The 21803-nt window shown below is 32.7% G+C and overlaps 4 protein-coding genes and 2 non-coding genes across 6 annotated transcripts; 3 read left to right on the top strand and 3 right to left on the bottom strand.

The window, feature by feature from the left end:
* On the bottom strand, window positions 1–6685 carry LOC125846626 (probable hexosyltransferase MUCI70). Its single transcript, XM_049526180.1, has 9 exons — window positions 5857–6685; window positions 5020–5262; window positions 4685–4895; window positions 4262–4371; window positions 3973–4172; window positions 1990–2093; window positions 1191–1378; window positions 860–1059; window positions 1–473 (listed from the first exon to the last, which is right to left on the bottom strand). Exons 1-9 carry the CDS (start codon window positions 6107–6109, stop codon window positions 267–269), a joined length of 1716 nt encoding a protein of 571 aa, XP_049382137.1. The 5' UTR covers window positions 6110–6685; the 3' UTR covers window positions 1–266.
* Window positions 6686–11317: 4632 nt separating this feature from the next.
* LOC125846623 (L-type lectin-domain containing receptor kinase VII.1) lies at window positions 11318–13894 on the top strand. The gene is made up of 2 exons (XM_049526177.1): window positions 11318–13626; window positions 13741–13894. Exons 1-2 carry the CDS (start codon window positions 11583–11585, stop codon window positions 13755–13757), a joined length of 2061 nt encoding a protein of 686 aa, XP_049382134.1. The 5' UTR covers window positions 11318–11582; the 3' UTR covers window positions 13758–13894.
* Window positions 13895–14066: 172 nt separating this feature from the next.
* TRNAG-GCC (transfer RNA glycine (anticodon GCC)) lies at window positions 14067–14137 on the top strand. Its single transcript has one exon. It is a non-coding gene; the product is annotated as a tRNA-Gly (tRNA).
* Window positions 14138–15414: 1277 nt separating this feature from the next.
* TRNAF-GAA (transfer RNA phenylalanine (anticodon GAA)) lies at window positions 15415–15487 on the top strand. Its single transcript has one exon. It is a non-coding gene; the product is annotated as a tRNA-Phe (tRNA).
* On the bottom strand, window positions 15452–17471 carry LOC125846635 (uncharacterized). The gene is made up of 3 exons (XM_049526190.1): window positions 17212–17471; window positions 16463–16688; window positions 15452–16084 (listed from the first exon to the last, which is right to left on the bottom strand). The coding sequence occupies exons 1-3, from the start codon at window positions 17434–17436 to the stop codon at window positions 15645–15647; spliced, it is 891 nt and encodes a 296-aa protein (XP_049382147.1). The 5' UTR covers window positions 17437–17471; the 3' UTR covers window positions 15452–15644.
* A 2891-nt stretch (window positions 17472–20362) lies between these two features.
* On the bottom strand, window positions 20363–21596 carry LOC125846633 (uncharacterized). The gene is made up of 3 exons (XM_049526188.1): window positions 21285–21596; window positions 20950–21163; window positions 20363–20841 (listed from the first exon to the last, which is right to left on the bottom strand). Exons 1-3 carry the CDS (start codon window positions 21546–21548, stop codon window positions 20402–20404), a joined length of 918 nt encoding a protein of 305 aa, XP_049382145.1. The 5' UTR covers window positions 21549–21596; the 3' UTR covers window positions 20363–20401.
* Window positions 21597–21803: the final 207 nt, after the last annotated feature.

Raw genomic sequence — 21803 nt, 5'->3', positions numbered from 1 at the left:
GAAGCTTGCAATTTATGTTCAGTATATATGATGGGCTGTAATTGGATAACATTTTTTGACTCTCAACTATATACAACAAAAAATAATAAATTGGTCACCTCCTAAAAGAATCGACGGAAAATTTTAATACCGTCTTTTCTTGTAAACAAAAGCTACAAAACTCATCTTGCACAGTTCCTTCCCTAACCCCCCCCCATAATCAATATCCTTGAATTCTGGGAAGGAAAGAATAAGAATTTACCTAAATAAATATTATAACAAGTTAACTAACCCGGAATAACTTTTCTATGACGTCTGGATTTCCTTTCTCTCCCACGCTTCGTGGGTATCTTTTTGACCGGACTAGTAACAAAACTTGATGCTGAAACATTGGGCATAGTTTCATCAATTACAGGTGGTGGAGGATGAACAACCGCAATAGCACCAGGTGGAGGTGGGGGAGGCCAGCGCTTAAGAACGTCTCTATGATAACCCTGCAGATAGTAGAAAATATGGCAGGAATTTAATCTACTATCATATTTTGATCAGTTAGTCAATCTATCATATAACGGAATTTTTGAAAGAAGCATTGCCAGGGTTTCCTAATAAAGCACACAAGAAGTAAGTCATCATTCCAGAAAGAAAGAGCGAAGCAGGGCATTTGAAGAACTAAAGGCCAGCTTTACAACAGAAAAACTTTAACAGATATGTGGACAAGCAATAGCAACTGCACAATCCATAGATATATAGCAGTAATACTAACCAGGCACCCACATTAACCTTTTACAACTGTTTTTATGAATTCTGGCCTTTTGTTTTCAGATCCTATTAACGAGACTACAAATCAACTCAATCCAAAAGGTAAAGACATAAAGCTCACCTGAATCACAAAGTTTCGCCATTCACAGTCTAAGAACATATTCAAAGTCCAATTTGTCTTTTCCCTGATCTTGTCTCTCACAATGGCAAAGCTAATTTGGTCTCTTGGAGTAAAGCGGTCCACTTCATTAAACCAAAGACAAGTAAAGAGATTGGAGATTGGAATATGCTCTTTTATAATTACACACCCCTCAGGAACATCTGCAAACATAATAAGTATGCCCAAGTGGCCTATCAAACAAAAAATGGCTAATTTTAAGAAGGGATCAGCGGGAGAGGAATTATTCATAAGAAGCAAAGAAAGACGATATACACAGGTATCACACACTAACCACTTGAGATAGGAAGTTTAGCTCTGGTATATGGAGTTAGACCTTCCTTTCTATAGAAGTCAACCTGGAAATCGATGGAAGCATTGTCAAACTTAGAAGCAGCCTTATTAGCCTCTGCTTCTACAAACACATCAAAGCGCCTGCAGTGTCTTGATATTGCAAAGCTTGCATTTTTTCTCCACAAGAATCTGACATAGAAATGAGATAATTCAACTAAGCAAGTTGTGCTAAACACAGAGGGAGATCTGAATCAAAAAGCTAGGATTCGATAATTGCAAAGTTCAATAACCATTTATCAGAAGTACATTGACCTTCAAAGCAAGATACTTTCTTCTGATAACAAAGCCTAATCGGGGCTCTCACATGCTTAGTTTTACACTTAAGTCAGGTAGCATTGAGCAGTATGACTTCTCTATCTCTGTAAGGTGTCAAACATATAAAGAGCCTTGTTGAAAAGTTGCAAAATATTTTGGACTATCACGCCAAAATCATGAGCATATCTCATACTAAGCATAAGTGGCATGTCACAGTAAGTCAATTCGAAGAGGTGATTAAATTTAGGGCAATCTCCCATGATGTACACTTAGCAAACAACTATTGTCTCATATATTGCCAGGTTGATTAAAGATGTGCAAGATACTATGAATGAGAGCCACCTAGCCCCTAATTCTATAGTTCTCAAGGGCAAACCTGGTGTCTTTCGTCAGGACATGAAATTAAACCCATAGGAGACCATATGGTAGCTAAGCTTGAGATTTTCTTATGTACATATGAAATGTGGGTTGAGCTTTAGATATACCTTTCAAGTATTTGATATGGATCCACAACAAGCTCAAGTTTTGCATCAACCCATAGAGAATAACGGGCATTCGGGAAAAGCCTGTGCAGCAAAAGCTTTGGGACCTGCAACGGCAACAAATTGTCACTTACACAAAATCTATCTACAATACTCTTTAATAAAGGAGAAGCACTCGCCTAACCATGCAACAATTCGGCTATCAACTGGTAAGCAGCTTTCTCAAATCACTCAGTTGATACTTAATAGTGTCAGCAGCATACACACAAATACCAAGTGGACCAGAAGGCTAACAGAAATAGAAATATAACAAGAAGGAAAGCAAAATATAAAAGAAAAAAGCATATGTGTGTCACCCTAAATCCTAATCCAATTAGAAAAGCACAAATCTTCCTACATGAAGTCACTAAACATATGCAATAGGGAAGAGAAGTTTCCCATCAAAAAATGATTTATTATAACGAACTTATGGGAATCATGAAACGTAAATAAATCTCAACAGCAACTCTGTTTTTTGGGAAAATATCTGGTTCCTGCTAGACTTCCATAAGAAGTATTAATGTTTCTAATGGCACCACCAGAGGTAAAAAAGCTAATAATACAGACTTCTCTTTAGGGGGGGAGTGGATATAAGGAATTCATATAGCCAATCCAGCTAATTTTGGGATTAGGGCATAGTTGATTAATTAACTGAAAGGTGTTTCTTTCCCTATTCTTTGAGTTCGAAAATTCCAGGAAGCAAATAATAGAAAATACAAAGACTGAGCAAAACTTACTATTTTTTTAAATCAGGCAACTGTATTTCATTCATTAACATGGCCACAAATCTGGCTGTATATGGGGCAAAACTTATTGCTAGTTCAAATAATGATAGGAGACCATTCCATGAAGTCAAATTACTAAAGGAAACCATCCAGAAATTATTGTCTAGTCTCTTTGTGTGGATAAAAACTATTCATGTAAAGTGACAACTAAAGCCAGAAGACTACTCGCGTCTCAAAGATGTAACTAACTCCACAGGAAGAAAATGTAAGATGGTTGTGCATCAAACAAGAAAATTTCCACCAAATCTTGGAGCATTTTTCAAACTAGCTTATTAAGAAAACAACCAAAAGTAATGCACTTATGGTAGCTCTCAGCCTTCTGATTTTTTAAAAAAGAGAGAGAATTCACTGTACTGGTGGGAGGTAGCAATACCCGGTGGAATATTCGAGGTGCGTGCAAGTTGGCCCTGACACTATCGTAATTTTAAAAAAATCCAGCAGCTCCTTTCAAGAATTCCCTCTTAGAATAGAGATAATAGTATGTTCCATTTGTAGACTTCAAGTTACACAACAACAACTACTACTACACCTCAATTCCAAGCTAGTTGGGTTTGACTGTACAAGTAAAATATTCAAGTCCCAATCAGACTCAAGTTTGAGCAAGGATCCAAACTATAAATAGAAAACAAGTTCACTTGTCATGTAAATTTTTTCATAATTCGTGAAAAAATCAATAGGCTTCTTGTCAATTATGAATATGCAGTTCTGGTTGCTAAACCTTAGCTGCAGTTATCCAGAGACTGCCATTCATTGAGATTTTGATCAATTTAAAGACATTACCATAAAATCTCTCTCTCGTTGCATTCATTTTCTTCAAAACATTTAATGGAAATGAAACATAACGGTTACCTTATATTGCTTGAAAAGCAACTTCTGGGGAATAAGGATTCATAAACAACTACATAGATCTGGGAATTCTTATATTTAAAAGGTAGAATTAGTGAAAAAAAAATGCAGAAACCACCAAATATCCCTTTAAGTTATTCATTCTTTACTCTTGCATCAACTTCACAAAAATCCTTTCGAAAGCATCAATGCTCTCTCATATACATAAGCATGAAAAGTAGTAAGAACCCTCATAAATAGTCATTGTTTCTACTGATTATGTCTGCAAAATTCAATATTATTCAATATTGGCAATGTACAACTGGGCGGTGGTTACCTTTCCATTTCGTCGTGGAACATCATAAGGCAGATTATGAACAACAGCGATTCTCCATAAACCAATTCTCATGCTACTATCCAGTTCACTTGAATTTCTCAGAAAGTTTTCTGTTTTTTCATCCACAAACATGTAGAAGCAGACATTCCCTTTAGCATATTCACTTATATTTTGTGGTTGCCGAATCAAATCAAAAGCACCTGGTTACAAATGGAATTGTTATTGTTACAACAACAGTCAGCAGGTTCAGCGACTCAATGTGACTTTACAAGAATAGAAAGATCAATACCAAATATTGCCGATGCCACAATAACACCTCGACAAGATTCCATCGCAAGAAGGTTAGAATCATCAATGTCAAAACCTGTCTGATGCCCTGGCCTGGCTCCCCTGACAAATCTGTCACAAGGATGTGCAGAAGAATAGAGCAAAACAAACTCAGGAATGTGGCAAACTATGCCATAATGTAAACGATCATCATTAATATCTAAAATGCGAAGTTACAAATTGCAACCATTATTAAAAAAATAAAAAACCTGTGACTGAAAGATTTATAATATTTTCGAACAGATAAAAGATCATAGCTGCTTCTTGTGTTAATAGAATTGCCAAAGTACAAACAAAAGGAAAAATATTTAGAGATGATCCAGTGCACATTCCTGGACTCTATTTTCTAAATAAATTGCCAACGTGGAAAAAGAAAAAGGCATACCCGCAGTGCACACTCATGGACTCTCTTACATCATATGAATCATTCCTCTGCATCAGTGAAGGATATCCAGCAAATTCTGAACCTCCAAACTCAGATTTACTCAAATTTTCCTCATGGATGTAAGTTAAACTGCTAACTCCGGGAGAAAAGGAAGGTGCATCTGGCATTAATGCAATAGCTTGTTCGACAGGAAGATAGCATATTGGACATGCTGAAAGTACCGAAAGCATGAAAATAATTGGCTTAAGAACTTTTTAAAATCTTACATTTCTCCACCCCAAACAATACATCAAACGAAAACACATTTAAGAGTACCATGTCATGAACAAACTTACGTCTTGGTCCAGTTCTCTTCTTATCTGCTGGGGGCGGTGGCAGTGTGAAGCCTTTACATGGATTCCCAGGAGGAAGAGTATATCCTTTAAAATATGCAAGAGGTGGAGGTGGAAGAGGAGATTCAATTGATGCAATTTTTCCAACATCATTTTTCTCTATCGAATCAATATGCCTAATCTGTCCAGTATCTGGAGGAAACACCCCACTATTCATGGACATGATAAGTTCCTGTGTATCTTCACCTGATACCAAGTTGAAATTGCTCAGCTCATTAGAGGCAAAAGTAAAGACTAAGAGAGGGCATCTCTATGTGCTAGTTCCTAGATATGGATATGGAACTGCCAGATCAAAGACCATTGCCTTAGCCATGAGGCAGAAGAACAAGATTGGACAATGGAAGAGAATCCAGTGTAAACTAAACATAATTAGGAAATCTCCTAATCAAGTAAAGACCTAAGAAAAAGCATACAATCAAAATGTCATCACGTGCAAAGCTTTCCGGTTGTTGATATAATAAACACTATAACATCAACTGTATAAAGACAGTAATCATTTTTTAAAATCCCACAGAAATTATGGCATTACGAGTAAAATAAACAGTAAATGGGATTGGCAATGCCATATTATTACTTATAACCAAAATGTGCCACATTAATATCTCCAAGTGTGCATTAACACCTGCAGCTCAGATTCCAGTCAGCATTAAACTCAAGACAGAATTCTGTACCATCTATGTAAAGTGATAGTGCTCCAATATGCTGATTGGAGAGACAACATCCAACAATAGGACTAATTCAGATATATGCTAGGCAATGGGCCAAGATTAGAGATCAAACCTTTGCCGACATACAAGACCCACAAAAACACTGCGGCCGACACAACACATAATAGCATCATCCCAATCTTCTTTCTAGGTGCAAATTTACAGATCCAAAGAAACAATCCTTCTTTCTCCTTAAACATTTTTGGGGGCTTTCGTGGTGGAACAGGGGGTGACGCCTGGAAAGGAGAGCCACCGTTCTGGAATTGTTGTTGTTGCAATGATCCATAACTCCCTGAAGAACGAAGACCCAATGACGCTGTAGTCATTGTTGTCCTCTCAACCTTTTAACTTCACCTCTCATCTCTGATCCACATCCAATTGTTAAATCTTCTTATAAAGTCTGGATCTTTAGACTAAATTTATCTTTTTTGGGCACAAAATAATGGAAAAAATACACTAAAATCACCAAGAAAAACGAGACCCAATTCACCAAATGATCTCAATAATCAAAACCAATCCTCAATTTACTATATTTCGATCGAATAATGACACCCCGCTTTGCCAAAATCACTGCAGCAGTGTCCTACAATGTGAGAATGCAACAAGAGAGTTTTTGAGTTTTTTTTTCACAGCAACTAGTTAACTTCTTCTTTTCTCACACATAATACTTATCTCGAAGCTAAACAACAAGCACAGAAACCCAGCAACACTTCCAAGAGAACACAGTATTAACATAACCAATCAAAACTGGCACAAAAATTGAAAAACATAATAACAAAAGATGGAGAAATAAATGTCGCTAAATTTGAGATTTGTGGGGGTGGGAAAAAAAACTAGCACTAACTTCTAGGGTTTTGTGGGACAATCAAATCTTAGATCACACAGTTCAGGATCAGGAGTCTAATCAACAATTTAGGAGATTATTTTTCCAATTTAATGTAGGATATACCTGCGAAATTTCCTATATTCAAGAAATGAATTAAACGAAAATAAGCAACGATGCAATGAGGAATTAATTTATTTAAGGAATAAAACAAAATAATAATATGTTTCTTACATATTACTTAGCAATTCAGAGAAAACACAAAATTGTAGAAATTTTGTTCAACTTTTACTTTGTAATTAAGTTTTTCGCTTTGTAGGAGACCTAATCCCTGTTACCAGGTATATATGCTCTTTAATTGTACTGGGTTTGATAGTAATGGTAATTTTTTACCGTTGTTACCAAAAAAAAATATGTTTCTTACAAACAAAAGAGATTATTGAAGGTATCGTGGTCTATGTGGGCTACACCAACGTAATTAGGGGACATTTTAGTTTGTTAATAAGAATTAACACACTCTAAAATTATACTTATATGTTTTCATCCCACTGTGGTCTACTTAAACTTCAGTTAGAATTTCTGGAGGTTACTCTAGCTTATGCATATATAAAGAATATTATATTCATTTAAAGAAACCTCTCGAATATTACAGATTCATTAAATGTTCATAAAGATCATTGGAGATCAAATAAATCTCAAGGAGATCAATATAGAAATACGCCACTATAGCTTAGAAATAAAATTATATTTATGGTGATTTATTTTTCATATATTTTAAACTTGTTACAAATAATGAGCATATGCATGTGAGCATGTCTTTGATAACATGATAAATAAATGAATTTTAAGTGTGACTCAACTTCGAAAGCATTTTTCGATTCCATGATGTTTTGTGAATGTGGTGATTTATGTTATCAAATAAATAGTATATCATAAATAAACAATTAAATTTGTCCTTAAATTTATTTTTATTTTTTTGCAATTTACCTTATTTTATATTTATTTATATGGTTAATTAAATACAGTCACATTTAATTATGGACTATTTCACCCTTATTTTATCTCATTTTCCAAGTAAAAAAAATTATTCTAGAAATAATGAGCCAAAAAAAGAAGAAGTTAGTCCTGTATCTAATGACAGAGATTTATATATTGGTAAGTTCTACTAGGCGTACTAAATAGTTGTATTAATGTTAACACACCATTATTCCTTGGCCTTATAAATGGTGGTAGCCTAATATTTCCTACAATATGGTAGCACCTTACCTAGAGAACTTATGATAACTATCACTTAGGTCTTATTTGTTTCTACTTACTAAAAAAAAAGTTTATATCTGAATGGGTTAGATTTTAAATTCTTAAATTATTTGTTCATAGCCTCATAGGTTTGAGCACTTAATTTGATCTAAGTAGACTTTAATTATCAAGATTTTGAATGAAATTAGTAAAAGCCCGTATTTTATATAGATAATTTTCATCAATAATTTATCTATAATTGTCAACTACAATCACTAACCACTTCTGTTATCAACATTATTATTATTGTTGTCAATCCCCCGTAGATCAGTACTATCAATCACAGTTATCATCATAACCATCACCATTGTCAACCACTATTGTTAGTCGATAAACTATCTTCGTTATAATATATTAAATTATATCCATGGCTACTATCAACACTATATTAGCCACTAACCCATTACATGATAATTTGTGTATCTTGTTTGTGAATTTGATAAATAAATATTTTTTATAAGTCTATGATGTGATTCTTCAACACCTTTGTATGTATATATATATATATTTAGAATTGACTGTTTGAAGTGTGGATAATATAAAATGAAAAAACTAATATTGAAATTATTCAATTGAAATGAGGATGTCTTTGATAATATGATAAAAGAAATAGATTTTGAGTCAATTCAATTCTATAAGTGTTTCTTTGTTCCATGATGTTTTGTGAATGTGATGATTTCTATTATTAACTATAATTATTGTTCATGTTCTAATGATAAAGTGTTTCAATTTTTGTAAAGAATCATGTAATTGTTCAATATAAAGACCAATAGGCTTTATGTCTGATTGTAAAAACTCAACCAAGTGGCAAGGACACAAAAATAAATCATAATTTTTTTTCTTTATTTAAAAGTTCCCAGAAATAATATGGTCTCAAGAAAAATATAAAATTAGCAAAATTGGTTGGTGGATAGTCCATATCACATTTAATTGGACCTCTCATAGTATACTATATATTCACAATAAGTTATTAATATGTACACACACATCAGCCAACGCGAAATTCTCTTTCCCTAATTGTTTGAACTAATAAAAGATAATTTGATAGTTATATAAAATATTACAATACATGAATAACTTATGCTGTAATTAAAAGTAAAATTATATATAAATAACTTATTTTTAAATATTTTTATATTCTCTGCAAATTAATAAAAAAAAACAAATTTCTTTTGATACATAAGATCCAACTTAATAATTTAATTTTGCAAATTTCTTCCTACGCAAGTCGCAAAAATATCTTTATTTGCCAATTTAGAGGGGGTCTTTAAATGACAGATTTCAAATGTCAACTATTAGAAAATTATAGTATAAAAATACCACATTTAATGGACGTTGAAAGAGCAACAAAAGTCAAATTATGAGCATCTAAAAGATAAAGGATAGATGTATGTTCCATTTACTTTTCATACTTGCATAGGTGTGTTATCTTCGGAGCTAGCCTTCAAAGGCAGGCAGAACTTCACTCTTTTTTATGAGAGCTACTTACGTATTTTCTCTTTTCAGTAAAAAAAATAATCACTTTTTTGCCTTATAAAAAGAATTTTATTTGATTTTTCCTGAAATTTTGGAAAAAAGCCGCTTCCATTTTCTCCGGTAGAGAAAGGTTCTCTCTTTATTCTCTCGAGGGACATACTTGATAGAAATTTTTAATTCCTCTTCAATGATCTGAAATTTGTTAAAATTTTAATTTGATGACTACAATAATAACTTTAAATTATAATAACTGAGTCTAAATTTCTTATTTTTTTATATATAAATAATTTATTAATATAAATATATTATTTAAATAAAATTTATTCAAATTTAATCAAACTCGCATGCGTACTACTACCTCGACCTTTGACTATCAAATGCCAAAGGCTATAAATTTCAATGGCATTCATCAGACATTTCAAAAGCATCACTTCCTTTTTCCTGTTTCATTTTCTTAATATTAGTTTGACCGAAAAGCTTATAATATTGTAAAATATCGATTATTTCCCAAAGCTTATCCTATTAGCCATTTACATTTATTATATCGAGTAGTATACAACATTTGGATGTACTATTACGTACGGATAAGCAAAAATGTCAAATATTTGCCCTAAATATATTACATTAATCACTGTCCCATGCATTTTTTTCTTCTTCTTCATTCATTTCTTGTTTGACAATCCATTTGTCTTTGGCTAAACAAAATTCAACATGTCATTAACTATCTACATACCCAAATTGTCATCAATCGAGGTGGTATAAGGATGACATTGTTTTTCTCTTAATTAAAGATTTCGATTCTAAGTCTTGAATATAAAAATATCTTAATTGGAAGATCTGTCTCAAATGAGCCATGCGTGATGTAAATATAAATTAATCAAACTTTAATACGAATAATAATATCGAATTAAAAAATAATAATCTACGTACCTGAGAATTATGAAATATTGGAATTGATAAATTCTAAAGATGTGTACGACAGTTGGAATAATTCATAGACAGTTGGACTTTAATGTTTAGCCCTAAAATTATTGAGCCTCAACAACAATTGTTAGCAATTTTTCCATTAGATTTTATAATCCTAAATATACAATTATGATGCCGACAAAGATAATTAAATAAGTCTAAGCGTTGAATTTTAAATGTCACAAATTTATAGGATAAAATGAGGCACTTACGTAGATCCCACTAATTTAGAAACTGAGTAATTATTTAGATATACTCTAGTTTGTAAATTACATATTTTACTATATTTTTATGCGTTTAAATACATTCAGATACGTTCAAATTCATGTATCTGTGGATACCATGGGTCAAATTTGGTATAGATATATTGTATCTAAGTGAATTCTCATGTAACTGAGATACATAACAAATTTCGCTCTCATCTGGCTGGCCACTAATCACATCATATGCAGATTTATGTATCTAATGTGATTCGTATATATCTGGAATACATACAAACCTCACTCGCCTCCCTCTTCAACCTCGCCCGCCTCTCTCCCTATTTTTTAGTGTATCTGGTAACAAAAATACATATATCTAAATGTATATTTCTCATATATATGGTATGAAACTCTTAATAAATAGTAAGATACATAATATTTAAAAATATAGATAATAATAAATATGGTAATGAAATATACGTAATTCTATAGTTTTTTCCTAAAATATATCATCTGCACCTTTATTTCTCCAATTCCAATTTCAGAAATAATATATACACGTTTGATTCAATTTCCATTTTTTAAAATCAAAATTATTATAACTTTTGACTAATACTTTTAAAAATCAAATTAATATGAAAAAAGACATTATATCTTTGATTTATTATACCTTTATTTACCTCCCCCCAAAAGAATATAAAGAGTCAAACTTTATGCCTCAGGACTTTTCTTCAAGCTGGAAGCAGCCGCCAGTTTTCCTCTTCATCTTCACATTTGCAGCCTAAGTTTTTTTTTTGTTGGTCAGATTAAGGAGATTGCTAAGTATTCTTTGTTTTGAAGATTGCGATTTCGAGTCATCAATAATGTAATAACTTAATTAACCTTCTGCTAATATTTCCCAAATTGGGAATTTCTTTTTTTGACCAAGTATGTTTTGTCAAATATACTTGGTGACTACTGAATAGAATGATATTTCCCCATTTTCTCTGCTTCCCATAATTCTTTATCCATGTGAATTAGCTGTGCTTCTTTCTAAGAATGAACCAATATTATCCAAAAATTCTTCTTTCTTACCTGTTATTAACCCTATTTTCTTGTATTCAATCAGTTGCAGAAACTGATTTTGTCTTCAATGGCTTTAAACAATCAGATGTGTCAATTTTTGGGAATGTTACAATCGAATCTAGAGTTCTTACTCTTTCAAATGACTCAACTTTTTCAATTGGTAGAGCTCTGTACCCTTCAAAGATTGTCACAAAAGAAGCCAATTCATCTAAAGTTCTTCCCTTTTCAACATCTTTCATTTTTGCAATGGCTCCTTACAGAGACAGGCTACCAGGACATGGTATAGTTTTCTTGTTTGTGCCACACACAGGTATTGATGGTACTACTTCTGCACAGAATTTAGGTTTCTTGAATTTTACAAATAATGGGAATCCTGATAATCATGTTTTTGGGGTTGAGTTTGATGTTTTCAAGAATCAAGAATTCAATGATATAAATGAAAACCATGTTGGAATTGATGTTAATTCTCTTGCATCAGAGTTTGCTCATGAAGCAGGATATTGGCCTGATGAGAAAAATAAGTATAATAGTGATGGTAGCCTAAATGAGGAGTCTTTAGAGACTTTAAAGTTGAATAATGGAAGAAATTATCAAGTTTGGATTGATTATGCTGATTTCAACATTAGTGTAACTATGGCACCAGTTGGTATGAAAAGGCCTAGGCAGCCTTTGTTGGATTTTCACCTAAATCTTTCCCAGGTTTTTGAGGAAGAGATGTATGTGGGGTTTACAGCAGCCACTGGAGAACTTGCTCAAAGTCACAAGATTTTAGCTTGGAGTTTTAGTAACTCGAATTTTTCGATAGGTGATGGTTTGATCACACAAGGGCTGCCTTCATTTGAGCTTCTTGAGGATCCAGTTTATCGATCGAAGGGATTCATTGCAGGTATGACAGTGTCACTCTTGTTTCTTGTTGTGGTCATTGCTGTAGCTTCATGGCTTTTGATTAAGAGAAATAGGAGGATGAAAAAGGAAAGAGAGGATATGGAAGATTGGGAATTGGAATATTGGCCACATAGGATTACTTATCAAGAAATTGATGCTGCAACAAAGGGTTTTGCTGATGAAAATGTGATTGGAATTGGAGGTAATGGGAAGGTTTATAAAGGGGTTTTGGCTGGGGGTTCAGAGGTTGCAGTAAAGCGAATTTCTCACCAAAACAGTGAAGGGGCAAGGCAATTCTTGGCTGAGATTTCGAGTCTTGGTAGGCTAAAGCAAAGAAATTTGGTGTCATTAAGAGGGTGGTGCAAGAAAGATAGAGGCAGCATGATTGTGGTTTATGATTATATGGAAAATGGGAGCTTGGATAAAAGGCTGTTTGAATCTAATGAGAGAAACATGCTGAGTTTTGAAGACAGAATTAGGATTTTGAAAGACGTGGCATCAGGGGTTCTATACTTGCATGAGGGATGGGAGTCAAAAGTGTTGCATAGGGACATTAAGGCTAGCAATGTTTTACTTGACAGGGACATGAATGCAAGGCTGGGTGATTTTGGTCTAGCTAGAATGCATGATCATAGTCAAGTGGCTAGCACGACTCGAGTTGTTGGCACGGTGGGATACTTGGCGCCAGAGTTTGCCAAGACTGGCCGTGCCTCCACACAAACCGATGTATTTGGATATGGAGTGCTAATTATGGAGGTGATGTGTGGAAGGAGGCCTATAGAGGAGGAAGAAGGCAAGCCACCTTTAGTGGATTGGCTGTGGGAATTAATGAGACGAGGCGAATTGATTAACGCCTTTGATAGTCGATTAAGGACTAATCAAGATTTCAATGAAGAGGAAGCTTTAAGGGTGTTGCAATTAGGCATGATATGCGCGAGCCTAGACGCCAAAGCTAGGCCAAGCATGAGACAAGTGGTGAAATTCTTTGACAGGAATAGTGATATTGATGAATATGAAACTGAGGATATGGATGCTTACCTTCTAGAGAGTTTGAGATCTAATACCATGTTGTCCAATTTTTCCTTGAGTTTAAGCCATGGTTCACATCCAACATTTGAAGAAATTAGAGAAGGTTTGTCTTCTTCCATGTCAATTTCTTGGACAAATTCTCTGGTGGATGGTAGATGAGTTTAACATTTGGTTGGTTTATGTCCATCACTCTGATTTAACTTATGTTACCTTCCAGGGCCTAGCTTTGATTGAATTTGCATTTGGCAATGCTGCTTCATGTACAAATTTATATGATGGAGTAGGAAAAAGGATTTGGTTATAAGATATACATGTATTCATTTCTTTTTTTGTACCTTGATACTAGTTACAGTGGAAGAGTTTGTTCTCTTTTTTTTTTTTACTATAGAATTTGTTCTGTATCTTTTTCATTTTACACAAGATAAGTTGATAATGTATGTATATGAAACTCATGGTATGACTGTTTATATTTTAAAATAGAATTAAATTCATTACAATGTTATTGTTGATATTAAGAAATATGATGGAGGAGGTATACATGAAGCACCAGTGGTCTAGTGGTAGAATAGTACCCTGCCACGGTACAGACCCGGGTTCGATTCCCGGCTGGTGCAATTTTTTTAATTTTTTTTGGCAAAGCCAATTTTGTTTTATTTCATTTGTTTTTTTCAAAAAATTGGACAAGAAATGGGCTTGTAATTTGTATAGATGGAATAAGGTTGATCCGTTCAAAAAGGAAAAAAATAATATTAAAAACAATCTATGTAATTGTTTTTCGGTATGATGCGCGATAATAACTATAATGTTACGAAATTAGAATTTTAGTCTTGCATGTGGACATGGTGTATGTAAGATTTGATTAATCAATGAGATATTTAACCACGAAGGAAATATTGACCGATATTATTTGTTGATTTAAAAATTTGTTCATTTTTGGTGTCTTTCACATTCTTGACTATGAGAATAGGCAGATTATAGAGTGCAAAACTACTATTTTGCTCCATCGTTTCCTAGTTTTATTCTAATATTGAAACTTTCAAGTCAAATTGAGTGTTCATAAAAGTTAAGAGTGGGCATAAATCAATTTCCAACTTAATTATAACTTGGTATTTGGTAACAGCAACACAAGAAAACATTTGTGCTCATATTATATGAATATGTTTATTTATAATTAAGTAATCTGCTTAGACAATATGATCTTGAGTTAAGGAGAAAGTTCTGTGCTCATATCATATGATTTCTCATCTACATTTACAATTGGATTATACAAGATGGTGCTCCATCTCTTTGTTGGACTTGCAAGAGATTTGATATTAAATTGAACTCGATGCAATGTTATAAAATCAAAATGGAAAAACAAAATGTGATGGAGCTACCTAATGCATAAATAATATATGTTGTAATAATGCTAGCTTTAGCTAGGATGTCAAATATTTAATTAAAAAAGCAACATGTACCATTAAGTTATATGCATAAATCTATACCTACCTCCTAACGATGAACTTAATGTTCTCGTTTAGATCGTCATATAATTGTATTGATAAGAGAATTTGACTTTAATATACTTTTTGCACCATATTAAATACTCTTGCTTGAAAAAAAATCAGTTGAATCATCGAGTGGAATAAAAGGAAAGAGTGTACCTCCGCGGCTCGATAATCGGATGTAACAAATATTGTCGGCTTATACATCATCCAACAAAGCTCACGAATTTATCCCTTGGGACGCGTTGAAGTTGTCTTCTCTTGAAACACTTTTTCAACTTTATATCTCTTATAAACCTGTTTTTGAAATGTTCAATGGTATCGTGAAACAGGATAGGTGTAACACCAATTTTTTCACTTATGTTATATATATATATATACTTTACTGTACAAGTTATTGACATACTGCGGGGATAGCTCAGTTGGGAGAGCGTCAGACTGAAGATCTGAAGGTCACGTGTTCGATCCACGTTCACCGCATTATTATTTTTTGGTTACACATTTTAACTGGAATTTCAAAATAAATCCTACTCTAAGCTCACACTACTTGAGAAGCCTAAATAAGAAAATTAAACTACAAAAATGGAACAGTTTACATCAATCGAATGGAGCCTAGGATCTCTTGTTCGTTCATAGTTCACACCACTTCAACTGCAGTACGACATAAACTGGGAAAATTTTCCAGTAAATCAACAGTAAGCATCGATGCCTTGGGCCGCGACAATCGATTCGAATAACAATATTCTTCAGCTGACAATGGAGATTTAGAAGTACTACTCATACGTTCAGATATTTTAAGCCACTTAGCTTGCATGTATTTTTGTTTCCTCCATGGCGCAATATGCATTTTCTTCTCCTTCATACACTTTTTAGCAGCATTGCATAAAATCTTTATTACTGATAATAATCTCTCTATTTTCCCAACAAACACTTCTGGCAGGCATTTCACCAGTCGATTGTATTCTTCGCTTGCTTTCACTAATTCAAACTCCCCTCGAAAATTTAATTCGATAATTATCCTCACTTCTCCTTTTTTAGGGCTCGAATTGTCTACCACGTCTATAAATGTATGTTCACCTGTTACAATATTGGTATAACAACATTAATGTTACATTTTTTTTTAAAAAAAAAGATATATATACTTCAGTATAAAAATACAAAATTCAAATGAAAATTAGTCACTAATGGTAGGTAAAAATTGTTTAATTTGGTTTGATAAGGATGGATAACGTGGTAGATGTATATTTTATTATATATATATATATTTTTTTTTTTTAAAAAAAAAAAAAAGGTCTTCACTTGTCATATATAGTTATATTAAGTTAGGCCTAAACTAAAGTTGTCATGATGTATATTTTTTAAAAAAATAAATAGAGATATTCATGTCCTTTTAATTACTTACTTTTTCTTTACAAAACTTGTATGTGACTAATTATAATATTGTAAAGTAATTACCTGAGGGAATATCTGGTGAGCTCCTCCATTTTGACTTGCAAATTGCTGAGTTGAAACCAGCATTTTGTAGGCTAGTGCACACCTCCTTCATGAGACAATTTGGACAACTAGTAGTAATAATATTGTTGACCATTTCACAGCTGCAATTTTTTGATGCTTCTTTTAAGGTTTGTTTAGTAATACTTCGGATCTGTGATTCTAATGTTGTCGTCCGGCATAATACTGACTGTAATTAATTAAAATATGAGTAATTAGTAATGAATAAAGAAGAAAATTAAGGCTATGAGAGCTAAATTGGGAAATAAAATATTAGACCCTTTTAATTAAGACTATAGCTTAATTATATACACATTTATCCCTTTTCGATTTATTGAAGTCTATAAAATTCAACTATCCTAATTAAGAAAATATAGGTTTTTAAATTTCTAACAAGTTCCTTATTCTTGATTTTTTTAAAAAAAATTATGAAATTAGAAATCTTTATAATTAACTTTTCTAGAATTCTCACCATATCGATATTTGGAAAATCTTTCCTTAAAAACATATAAGAAATAAATTATGGTCAAGACCATGTGAAGCGTGGACAGTATAATATGATGAGTGTAATATCAAGTTAATTAATAATAATTGAGATGTGATAAGTTTAGCGCTCTAATACGAATCTTAAAATTTAGTTTATGAAGTGAATATTGTCAAGATTATATAATGGAAGTTGAAAATTATAATTTTGACCTTAAAAGAGTACTTACTTGTAAAAGTTGATGTTGAGTTTCCCAGAATTTATTATCTTCAACATTTTCTTTCTCTTCATCTTCAACATAAACATCATCAATAACACTTTCTACTGACGAACCCTCCTCGTCAAGAAAACTAAAAATAGTGTCAGAAATATTAATAGCATGGTCGCCGGAAAATTCACTTTCCCGGTTGTGACACGTCAAAATCCGGTGACTTAGAGCTGTTACTCCGACCATTATTCCCTCTAAATTCTTAAATGGAATAAAGAAAAAAAAGCCTCTCTTATAATATTTGTGTTTCTGGATTTATAGCATAATTAGTATTAGTATATATGCCACTAGAGTAGGACCCACAAGTCTGACGTGGCCAGAGGAAGGTTCATGAACATGAGTAGTGGAGCCCATATATATATATATATTAAATTAGTTCTTAGGCCTAACTCACACTCATTCTTTAACACCCCACCTTACGTCCAATGCTTAGCATCTGGTGCGTGGACAATTTTAATTTTGGGGGCCCCAACATCGGTGAGACAAGTCCTGCTCTGATATCATGTTAAATTAGGTCTTAGGCCTAACTCACACCCCAAAAGCTAGCTCAAAGGAAGGAGGATTGCCCAAACCTTATAAGGAGTCCACCCATCTCATTAACCAGTGATGTGGGACTTTTGTTATTCTTTAACAATATATTCCATGGATCAATTTTAATCCGTCTAAATTCAACTCAATCCGTTCATTTTGTTGGCTCTAATTTTTCCGATGTGATGAACAGTTGGGAATTAAGTGGATGTTTATCCGATGTTGTGGATGGGTCCATCTTGCCTCTTCAACTAAATACAGATAATGTTTTATGGAGGGTACCACCACTAACATACTAATAATTAATTGAACCTTTTAGCCTGTTAAAGCATAGTATTATTTCATTAAGATTGTTGATGATAATTATTAGGATGTTATTTGATGATTGATGTAGGAAATACGCAGCGTCCTGCCTATGTTTTTGTTAATTATTATTATCCAGAATGTGGAGGATGGATATTAGAGAAATCCAGAAGATTATTGTGGGATTTTTTAATCTTCACACTAATTGGACCTGGTTTACTCTAAATAATTGATACAGACAAATAAGTTAACCATATTATCACTCTCTATATATTTTTATCTACTATTAAGTAATCGATCAAAATCAAATTAAATAAATTATTTTCTTTTTTAGATTTTGTTTGATTTGGTTATAAATTTTGAATAGTTGATGATATTTAATTTCGTTTTGATTTTTAATTATAAAAAATACCAAAGAAAAGATCAAATCAAATTGAACGATAAAGTATATATAATATATTTTTATGAATATTTTACCTATCTTATGTCTTTTCATTAATTTATTTTATTTTAACTTGAAATTGTGCTATTAGTTCTAGAATAGAGCATGTCTGGTTTTGTTATTAAGTATATTTGACTTATTTGTAATGATGATTATTTTAATTTGCTTGTATGAGTACAAATTCTAATTGTAAGTTTATTCTAAGCTCGAACTTAATTATCTGTAATTTTAAAGTAGATAAAAAATTATCTTGTAATTCACGACGATTTGTTACTTTTTTTCATAAGGATTAGTACATCTTTTTTGTGCCATAAAATGGGTGGAAAAATTCTCTGGCAAAGTCATTAAACTTTATTTTGTATCAATAAATTCTTTCAAGATAAGACGTATTTTTGTTTTCAAAAATCATTTAAATGCATTTATCATTAAAATAAATTTGACATGATAAATTAAATTATATATTATGCCATCTAATTATGAATCCACAAATAAATAAAATTATAAAATCTATTTTTATTTTTTTTGTAGTTCAGCGACCTTTTATTATATTATTAACTCCACAAAGTAGATAGAAGTTTCATGAATTTTTAACTTTGTAATTATTCTAACTTTAGCTAATTTTCTTTTTAACTTTCAAAACTTATTATTGCAGCATCTCGTTCATTCTAATTTGCATAAATTCGAGCAAAATTGTAAAGTCAAAGATAGTAAACTCCAGAATAATTTGCAATATTCTGGCCAAAAAAATAAAATGAAAAACCAGTAATCGCCCTAATTGTAGGTTACGGGTCGCCACCATTTCCAGCTTGTTTTAGCTGGCCCAATTTTTTTATTAATTAATAATCAACATATTACTCCCGTTTAATACATGATTAAACAATATTTTCAAGTTGGTATCCTAAGCAAATCTTAGGATGGCAAATAACCCATTGACTAGAGATTGGATCGTAAAATGAGACGACAAAAATTGGCAGGTGGAAGATTTAGATGGGAAACCAACTTGTGATAATTTACTGGGCTTAAATATATTGAAATTATTATTTGTAATATTGGTGACCGTGAGATTTGATTCCAAACATTGATATCACATTAAAATTTATGATTATTTAATCTGAAAATTTAAGTTATTAGAGATAATATAATTTTAATTTTTGTAATACTTTTTTAAAAAAAAAACATTTTGAGATTGAAGTGTAGACTAGCAAATCAGGTCTTTGTTCCTAATGGAGTGTTCTAGTTAAACTAACTCTATTACCTATTGATTATATCAAAACACAGCCGACTTATTCAATTAATCAAATCTTTTTTGGTTAATTAGTCGCTTTTCTTAATTAGTCAGCTAAGCAAAGGGAATCTTCCTATCCCCTTCCAAAAACTTCTTTAGTGAAAGAAGATCACAACCAGTTCAAACAATATGACATATAAGGTCAAGTTATTTAATTGTGTTGATGCGTTGTTAGTTATTAGTAAAGTACTAAAATAACCTATGATTAATTAATTCAATCATTCATGAAATAAGTGGAAAGATGAAATTTAAAAAATAGTTACTAATCAGTCTTCATTAGATTAGATATTCGATTCTTTAGTAAGCTAACAGCAGTACTACTATTCTCTTGAAAAAAAAAATATTTTCCTCATTTTAAGGAATTTATTTTTCTAAAAATGTATTTTTCAATTTTTTTATCAACCTGAAAAAAATTGGAAAACTCAATTGAAATTGGACACTATGATGAACTTGCTCACTTTTTAATAATAAGAATATTACAATTAGCTCTAATTAAATCCTAAGAAAAAAAGAACCAAACCCTCCCNCCCCCCCCCCCCCCCCAAACAAACCCAAAACCAAAAGAAAATAAACTACATACATATCATATCCCTTCAGGCAACTTTAACTGCAGTGCAATGCAAATTTGGTACAAATTCCAACAAATCCATTGTAAGCATCGACGCTCTTGGCCGCCGTGGCAGTGGATCACTTGTATATTCAGCGTTTGATACTGGCAATTTAACATTTGCTGCCGTCCGTTCAACTGTTTTAAGCCACTTAGCTTGCATGTACTTTTGTTTCCGCCATGGTGCAACATGTATTTTCTTCACCTTCATGCATTTCTTTGCACCATTGCACAAAATCTTTATTACTGACAATAATCTCTCTATTTTTCCTACAAACACTTCTGGCAGGCATTTCACCAGTCGATTGTATCCTTCGCTTGCTTTCGCTAATTCAAATTCACATCGAAAATTTAGTTCAATAATTATTCTCACTTCTCCTTTTTTAAGGCTCGAATTGTCCACCACGTCTATGAATGTATGTTCACCTGTTACATTGTAAAGAACTAATGTTAATTCAGGATTTTCTAATAAATGCTACTTCTCTGTTCTGTTCTAATTTATGTGACACAAATTTATTAAATGTATATAATTACCTGAGGGAATATCTGGTGAGCTCTTCCACTTAGACTTACAAATTGCTGAGTTAAATCCAGCATTTTGTAAACGACTGGACACCTCTTTCATCAGACAGTTCCGGCAGCCGTCTCCGACCATTTTCTGGCAAGAGCAACCATTTTCCGATTGCTTTGTTTCTTTAGTAATGCTTCGGATTTGTGATTCCAACGACGTTGTTCGGCATAATACAGACTAAAAACAAACAAAAAAAAGAATTTAAGTTAATTAAAGAACGAAATTCAGAAAATAAGAAAATATACGTTGCCCTATGAAAAATTTGTCAAAGCGCTAAAAAACCGGAGTTGAAACTTACTTGTAAAAGTTGATGTTGATTTTCCCAAAATTGGTTATCTTCAACATTTTCTTTGTTTTCGTTGTCATCGTCCTCATCGTCTCGGTTATTAACATAAACATCATCGCTAATACTTTCCGGTGACGAACTTTGAACCTCTTCATCCAAAAAGCTGAAAACCGTATCGGAATTATTAATCGCAGGCTCGCCGGAAATCTCAATTTCCCGGTGGTCCCACGTCAAAATCCGGTGATTGAGTGGTTTCCGAGCCATAACTCCGACCATTATTGTAATGAGATGTAGATAGAACTAAAAACTTGTTGTAAAATATTTGTGTGTTTTTGACCAATCTTAAGAACCGGCTTTATATACCACTTACCATGCCCAAAAACGTAGGGCCCGCTTGTTGACGTGGAATGTACATGCACATGACGCGTGGAGCCCATTTGTCTAACATGGCATATGCTGATTCGTTAAAGTAAATCCCAAGTCTAAAAGGGTACACCAAGCCAGCATGGATACACGTCAGTCTAAGGCCAA

The sequence above is a fragment of the Solanum stenotomum genome, chromosome 12, assembly GCF_019186545.1.
Source record: "Solanum stenotomum isolate F172 chromosome 12, ASM1918654v1, whole genome shotgun sequence".
NCBI classification, from domain to species: domain Eukaryota; kingdom Viridiplantae; phylum Streptophyta; class Magnoliopsida; order Solanales; family Solanaceae; genus Solanum; species Solanum stenotomum.
The sequence above is the reverse complement of the archived record's forward strand: the minus strand, read 5'-3'. Positions and strand labels throughout refer to the sequence as shown.